The 7,979-nt window shown below is 41.4% G+C and overlaps 1 protein-coding gene across 21 annotated transcripts in view; it reads left to right on the top strand.

The window, feature by feature from the left end:
- CSPP1 (centrosome and spindle pole associated protein 1) overlaps nt 1-7,979 on the top strand; it is a 123,299-nt gene that overhangs the window by 67,195 nt on the left and 48,125 nt on the right. For all 21 annotated transcript variants that reach the window (XR_003095284.1, XR_003095285.1, XM_025210227.1 and 18 more), the window contains 2 exons: nt 3,821-3,961; nt 7,439-7,551. Coding sequence is in view for 19 of the 21 variants with exons in the window: in XM_025210227.1 (XP_025066012.1) it covers nt 3,821-3,961; nt 7,439-7,551 (254 nt within the window). In the remaining 2 variants the exon portion in view is untranslated. The remainder of the gene's footprint in view (nt 1-3,820; nt 3,962-7,438; nt 7,552-7,979) is intronic.

The raw sequence follows: 7,979 nt of genomic DNA, 5'->3' as shown, positions 1-7,979 counted from the left end.
GGACAATATCCTAATACCTATTCTGTCCAATTAGAGGAAAAGCCCGATCGTCCCCCTATTATCGTTCATCACAACTGGATGACTCGTCGTTCCGACGTTCACCTAGTATCCTTCTAGTAAATTCAATTACGATTTTCTTTTGTTTTGTTCTGTTGTTGTTTCTTTCTTTACAGGCCCGACTTCAACAAAGCAGTAATCCACAGCCGCTCGATTGTGAGATCTGTCGAGCACCCAACTGCGGTTCCCTTAAGTCAACGTAATAACGGCTATGGAGGGGGCGCCGAGGCAGCGAATGTCCATCAGCCCAGAACTTGCTATGGCGCTGCTCCTCTCTCATTTTGCTAAGTATTTTAATTGGCATTGTCTGTTATGGGAGAAGACGGACATCCCGCGGTGATTATTTCAACAATAATGTGCACTGACTAATAAACGAGGGGAGTCCCAAACAGATGTTCTCCAATCAGACAATAACTAATAGTTGTTATTATGTGTTTAAGTTATTGTATTTTATAGTTTGTTAAAAAGACCGGTCTGTAAAATTGTTTGTTTATATATATGTTGGTTGCTTAAGCTCTGTCAGGCCAGCAAATCCTGAAACAAAAATTCTCTATAACGTGCTCATGTGTCTAAAATTCCAGTTGTGCCGTCGGCAAGTGGGCATGTCACAACCCAATGATTTTAGTGCCTCGGCACGATGGAATTTTCCCGCCACATGAGAGTATCTTGCACAGCAAAAGTTTTTTGTTGGCAAGCGAGTTCCCGCCATTCGCATGCAAATTTGTGTCCCGCTATTGGCCAATTCTAAATTATTCCTACGTGGCGGTTAGTAATTGGCTTGCTGGCCGTATAAAATTTTGTGCGACTTCCGCCCAAGTTGGAGAACTTTGAGCACGCTGCAGAGTGCCTCTAAAGATATCTGACTTGCGGCTGAGCTGATTGATAGCCTGATCACCTATCGATTCTTCTCCCCATCGCCGAGCGCAATCCTTCGACGTACCCTTTCCCTGCCGGCTTAATTTGTGGACGGATTAGCTGGCCTGAGCCTTGTCAGCTGGAGCAACTCGTGGAGTTGTTTAAGTGACCGGACCACCTGCGTCGCGGCTACTAGCGGCGTAAGTAAAGTTTTTGCAACCAATACGCTTTGTCTGCCTCTCCATTCACCAGCCCGCCCAAATGACCAAGCAGTTTGTATATCACCTTGAGTCGGCTCCGGCCGTCCGAGACAAATATGTTGGCTGTCTTTAAAGTGGTGCCAAAAGCAATAGGTGCTTAACAATGGAAACAACCATGAATTTGATTAAATGTAGCCAACACACTAAGCATGGATATAAAATAGATTGGGCAAACATGCTGATGGGAACTACCATGAAAGGGCTTTTGTTTTTTTTAATTAAACTTTTTCATATTCCAAGCCAAATTAGCCAAACAAATTCCAAATCCAAGAGTCAGTCCAGAACCATAAGTGGGCCCTACTACTGGCAAACATCCTCCACCCCCATCTGGAGCTTCATATGTTTTCAAAACCTTTTGCAGGCATCCTACTTGCAGGCCCAAGCCCAGAGACTTGGGGTTCAGATGCCCCAAGTTTTGCTTGCCCTTAGCCATAAAGCCCCAGGAACAAAATAGGGAGGAGTCTCTCCTTTCCATAAAGTGGGCATAAAGCCAAGACTTTAACACTCCAGCAGCCAAGTGGGAAGTTTACTATACATTACCTTGGCAGATACTATCCCTGTGCTGGGAGAGCAATCTTCCCCAGGTGTGACTAGGAAGACCACCTCGGTAGTCACAATGTTGCCCTTGCCAGGCAAGCATAGGACTATTGTAGAAGAGGCTGGTTAGTTTAGGTTAGTGTAGCCCATCTGAACAAGACATATGGATAGTGCTCAGTGAGCACGGTCCCCCTTACCACTGACAAATTACTACAGCCATGCTTAATTTCAAAGTTATTGTGTTAAAGCTTGCTCCTTACTTCCATGTGCTTCTTACTTCCAGGGAGTAGGGTGTAACAGTAAGGAGAGGGGGAAGGGGCTGCTAGGGGGAAAAGTTGGGGGAAGCAGAGAGCACACTGTTTTCTATCTGACCCCCCAGGTTTATTTTCCCTGCTGTAGCAGTGGAAAGAAGACAAATTGAAGTCAAACCTCTAATAATTAAAGTCTATACCAGAAAAATTACAACAAATTTGTAAAAGTTCCACATACAAAATCTAATTATTGAGGGGGGTTGTCTTATAACAGGGGCGGGCAGTTATTTTGGACAGAGGGCTGCTTACTGAGTTTTGGCAAGCCATTGAGGGCCACATGACAGGCAGCCGGGGCAGATAACTATTAATTTTCTAAATTTTTTAGGGGTCCCGCAGGCCAGATAGAGTGGCCTGGAGGACCGCATCTTGCCTGCAGGCCACATTTTGCACACCCCTGTCTTATAATAAGGGTTGTCTTCTATTCAAGTAAATATGGTAATATGGTGAGGTATGTAAATAAACCTTGATTGGCCCAGAAAAAACTAATTCATTTTGCACTATTTAACTAAAAGTTCTTATTAACTGGTGCTATCGGAACTTTGTACCATAATCTTGCTTTTAGACTTCTAGTCTGAATTGTAGCAGTGATGGCAAACTTTTCAAGAAAAGGTACTAGAGAGCTGAAGGCAGGGGTATAGCTAGGTGGCAGGATGCATGCTTTTCATGTAGGTGAGTCCCAGGGTTCAAGCCTTGACATCTCCTTAGCCTTCCTCCAGTCTAGTGGCTGGGCTGTGTCTGGGAGGCGAAAGACCAAGGTTCAAGTCTCCCCTTCTCCATCTCATAAGGAGTGCAGCTGACTTCTTAGCTCCTGGATTGACTGCTGCTCTTATTTAGATATCTGAAAAAATTCCTTACTCTTAGAAAAAAGTCAGGCACTGGGCCAGACTGCCCAGAGTTGTGGAATCTCTTTCCTTGAAGGTTTTCAAGGGGAGGTTGGATAAGCACGCAGGAGGTTAAATCGGATAATCCTTGAGGCCTCTTACCATCCTGGGATTTGGTTTGCCTCATTTCTCACAGACCCCATCTTAAGATACCTTATAGGGCCAGTTTTCAAAGATTAGGTGGACTTTGTGAAGATCAGGTCTTTGTTTCAAGCCTTTAAAATCTTGGCCTTTATAATGATAGATATGTTATATGGAAATTTGGGTTAAAAATCTGTTAAAATATTGGGTGACAAGTTTCACTCCTGTTTATAACACTGAACTGGACACGCATACCATTTGCTTACACCAAATGAGTATGCACTGCAGCTAGATTATTAGTAAGAGTGTGAAGACTAATGTATACTTAATTCAGTACAGTGGGCACAATTTCTATCAGAAATAAAATTAGCAGTGCCGGTATTATATATCATTCAAAGTATTTGATAATTTTTCTTACCAGAGTTTGCATTGTCTTGTAGTGTATAAACAATGCAGAGTTAGCCTGAGCCAGCTCTGTACATTCTGGGTCTTGAAGTAGTATGGATGTACTGGTGCATTGCTGTATTTGGGGTCATTTGCTAGGAGAACAAGGCTAATTACCTCAGTCATGGAACTGGTTTGGGGTATCTCTGCATGGCATTATCTTGCATTAAGCATGGCAGCTCATAAGCCTTTCCATGCTCAAACTCTTTACTCTTCCTTTTTGGAGCAGTTCAACTTTTGCTACAGAGACCACTTTTTCTCATTTGAGCTGATGTACTGTTGTCTTAATTTTGTTCTTGCAGCTATTGTGTGTCTTGAAAACCGGTCTGGTTTTGGAAACGTAATCTTCTTAAGAGGACTAAAATATAAACAGCTGTTTCTCCTCTCTTTTTAGCTGACTTGAACATGATGCACAAGCAAAATGAAGATGCATATCATAATCCAGAAGGAAGACCATATGAAGATAAAAGGGCTATTGTTTCTTTTGACCTAGGTTTGCCCTCCTCAAGACCTGAGAATGCAGAAGCATCTACAGGTAAAATAGCAGATTTTAAAGAATATTATCATTGTTCAATACTATAAGGTTTTGATGGTCAGAATTCTCAAGTTTTTCTTATCTCTCTCTTCTGGTTCCTTTATGATGTGGCTAGCCATTCCTTCTGTCTATGGTACAGCCGCACCTCTTTTCTGAAGTTCCTCTTGTCATATTACTAACGGAAGCACAGAACATGTATTTACTCATCTCTATTACTTCACTGATACTAATGCCTGTTAGTACTGTGGTAGTACCAAAAATCCCCAGTGAAGTTCAGAGCTCTGACTGTCAAGGAACCATGCAAAATACTCAGAGCACTGTGTATTCTTGCTTTAATTCTGAATTGTACGATGGAAAAAGCTGATAAGCTAAAGATAATGGATGGGGTGGGTGGAGGGAGGAGAAGAAAAGCCTCTGGATGCAGCTTATCATAAATGCAACAAAAAAGTTAATATAGCATTGAGGGTAGAAAATATGAGACCTTGGGCTGAATACAAGATGAATTATTACAATAATATAGGGCTTGGTTGACACTTTAGTGATAGGACATCATTTAGTCTAGCCCTCTGCCCAAATGTGATGTTAAATATGCAAGGATCACAACTGACAGATGTTTTTCTGACCTGTTCTTAGAAATTTCCAAAGAAGCAGATTCCCAGGTAGTCTGTGTAGTTTTTTTGCTACAAATTAAGCTGATTTCTCCTTCTCCTTACCACCATTGCAGTAGAGAATAATTGATTTACATCCCCTTCATAACAAGCATAGATTTAATGAACAGTTATATTGCTTTATTACATTGTTTCATATGTTTTACAATCAATTCTAATTTTATGATCCTTATTCATTATGTGGCCACTGATAACCAGGATTCACCTACTTGTAGGCAACTGGGGAAAAAAGCAAAAAGGAAGTGCAATGAGGTGTTATGGGGTGCTCATTAGGGCTGCGTGAATTTGGTCACTGATTCAATTCGGAGAAGATTTGGCCCGATCCGATGGCTGAATCTCTGAATCTGAATCAAATCGGGAGACCCGTTAATCTCTCCGAATTGAATCGAAAGCCTCCAATTCAGTTCGGAGAGATTCGATGGTTCGGCCATAGACACAGCTTTATATGTTTTTTTCTACATACCTCAAGGTATCAGGCAGTTTGTGAACGCTGAGATGGTGGGACAGATGGAGCGCCTCACAGGAGCGCGGGGGGGGTCCCCAGTGCGCTCGGCGGTGGACCCGGAAGTGGACCAGAAGCACTTCCAGTCCACGGTCCACTTCTGGGTCCACCGTGGATCATTCAAAAACCCACCTGAAAGCTTGCTTAATAATTGTTTTCCAACTGTTTAATCAGAACTTGAACCCTTTGTCTCCTACCTCCCTGATAAGTGCTCTAACCAGCTGGATCTAGGGTATACAACAGTTCTTGCTACTATCTTGCTACTATAGGTGTTAAGGGGTTTTTTTCACCTGTCTCAGAAGCATTGGATGTTGGCTGGAAATTTTGACTGAGGTGTACTGCTGCTACTGCTAGGACTAAAAAACCCAGAGGTTCCTAGCTAGAGGATCAGACCTATCACCACATCTGGGGTTAGGAAGGAATTTTGCCCCATAGTCAGACTGGCATGGACTGGGGGTGGGGTTCTGCATTCTTCTGTAGCAGGGGTGGAACATGGTTCTCTTTATTGTATCTCTTGAATGTATTTCTTTAACAGACTACTTCCAGTTCTTGCAGTGTCCCCCTGCTTACCTTTGATAAATTGAAGTGTCTTTGGGATTTTGGGCATTGTGCCAGTAGTTGTATGAGAAGGCTGTTCATGCTGTTTAAAGAATAGATTGCATTTGCATAAAATACTCCAGATAAGAATGATCCTCCCTTGAGCAGGGGATTGGACTAGATGAGACCTGCTAAGTCTGTGCCCCTTTTTATTACTATGTGCTCAACTTCTTCGAGTGTGTTTTGGGAAATTGTTTGATTGATGGAAAAGGTGTGGAATTGAGTCTTTTGCAATGGGTATCACTTTTGTACGTCCGTTCTCGCCCCTCACCTTTTTTGCGCCCCCCCTCCCCCCCCCCCCCCCCCAACTTTCTGGTAGATTAAATCACAAACATACTGATTTAAACAGCTATTTCATAACCGAATGAAGAGAAGATTAGAACACAATTACAGGCAAGTAATTTAATTAACATGTTTTAAATGTAAGCAGAGTAATTGTGGAGGAAAATATTTGTGCACAAACTATTTAGAAAATAGTTTTTAGCTATTTTAGAAAATAGCTTTTTTTTTGCCTGTGAGAGGTGGCTTCTTAATGAGAGGCACCACTTGATGAACACAAAATGTTAACTTGGTTGGCAAGTCAAACTTTATATTATTTCATAGTGCCTGAAAATTCATGTTAAATGGCATAATGGACCAAAAATCTATTCCAGTCCACATTAAAGGGTTTGTCAAATTATTTAATCTAAAGATCCTTTGCTAAAGATATGTAGCAGTGTAGGTTGTTTCAGTATGGCTTTTTATAGGTGCAATTTCTTGGTACATGGGGGCAAAAAAAAAAAAGAAAAATTAAGTAGCTCTGCCTCAATTAGAGTTTTATGGAACTAGTTACTTAAAACAATTAACCAAGGTGATTTTGCACATGTATGAGATTTGAAAAAATGATTATCTTGAAATAGATTTTTGCAAAGTCATATGATAACATTGATATAGTGATTAATAACAATAGATTTTTAATTGGAATGACCCTATCTTGTGCTGTTTAATGCCAAGCAAGGAAATGAAATGCTAAGAAGAAATTCATCTTGGAGCAGAGCGCCTGTATTGTGCCTATATATGTGTCATTTTGTGGGACATAAATGATATATATGCCACTTCAATTTGGCATTCTGTGCAGAAGTCAAGTTCATGTCAGAAGGATATATTTTTATATGGAATATATGAGGGGGGGCACTTGATATCAATTTTCTAGTAGCATAAGGAGGAGTGGACAACAGGGACTATGCCCCTCAGCTCCCACTTGGTGGTGGGGGCGGGGGGATGTGATGTGCAAGAATGGCAGTCACCACTGCTACCAGCCCAGCCACTGCTGCTGTTGCGTTTGGCCCAGCCTCTGCTGTTGATGCTGCCCAGAGCACCAACCCAGGTAGTTGCACCTCTGAACTTTTCACGTATTTAAAAGCTGCCATAAAGGAAGAATCACTCTTCTTCTTTGCTGCAGAGAGCCCTTAAGGAGATTATATTCAGCATAACAACCAGTGTGGTTGAGCTGAAAAAAAACACCTTGATGTTTTAAATTAAAAATTCCACACATGCAAAAACAAAACTTGTACTACAGCAAGAAAGGTTTTAAGGTAATACTTTGGATAATGGTTGTTGTAAGCCACTATGCAAAAGACATGCCTGCACATTCCTATTTCTGTGTTCTAGCTTTTTGTCTCAAAACTAATTCTGATTTTGCTTGAGAAAAATGTCTTTTTCCTTTCCTAGGTTTCTCATTTGCACAAACCTCTCCCTTTGCTCGAGGTAATGTTTTCGGTGAACCACCATCTGCACAGCAGCTTAAACAACAAGAGTCATACAAAAATTTTCTTCGTTTGCAGGTGCGTGTACTATTGAATCATTTTAAGTAATAAAACAACCCCTCCCTCCCAACCCCCCCCGAGTATGTTTTTTAATACTCAAATTTGTTATCTATAACTTAATAAGGATTTAATCAAATAAATGCTAAGTAAAGTGCTAACTTGTATGAATGATGGTTACGTTACTCATAACTTTATGCAGATGGACAAGTCTAACTTGTATCCTTTGGAGGCTTACATTCTCAGGGCCTTGTTGCACATTAATTTTGGGCAGCTTCTGGGGAGTTCTTAACCCCTAATTTTGTACATACTTTAGGCAGCTTAAAGTTATGCCACTCCAGGGCAGATTTATCTCTGTTCCATGTTACCCAGTTTGCATTCCATGAATGTGTGGCCACTCCCCACAGATAAGCTGCTCAAGTTGCAGTTCTCTAGCATCTCAAGATGCA

Source organism: Alligator sinensis, unplaced genomic scaffold (genome assembly GCF_000455745.1).
Source record: "Alligator sinensis unplaced genomic scaffold, ASM45574v1 scaffold1102_1, whole genome shotgun sequence".
In the NCBI taxonomy this organism is placed as follows: domain Eukaryota; kingdom Metazoa; phylum Chordata; order Crocodylia; family Alligatoridae; genus Alligator; species Alligator sinensis.
The sequence above is the reverse complement of the archived record's forward strand: the minus strand, read 5'-3'. Positions and strand labels throughout refer to the sequence as shown.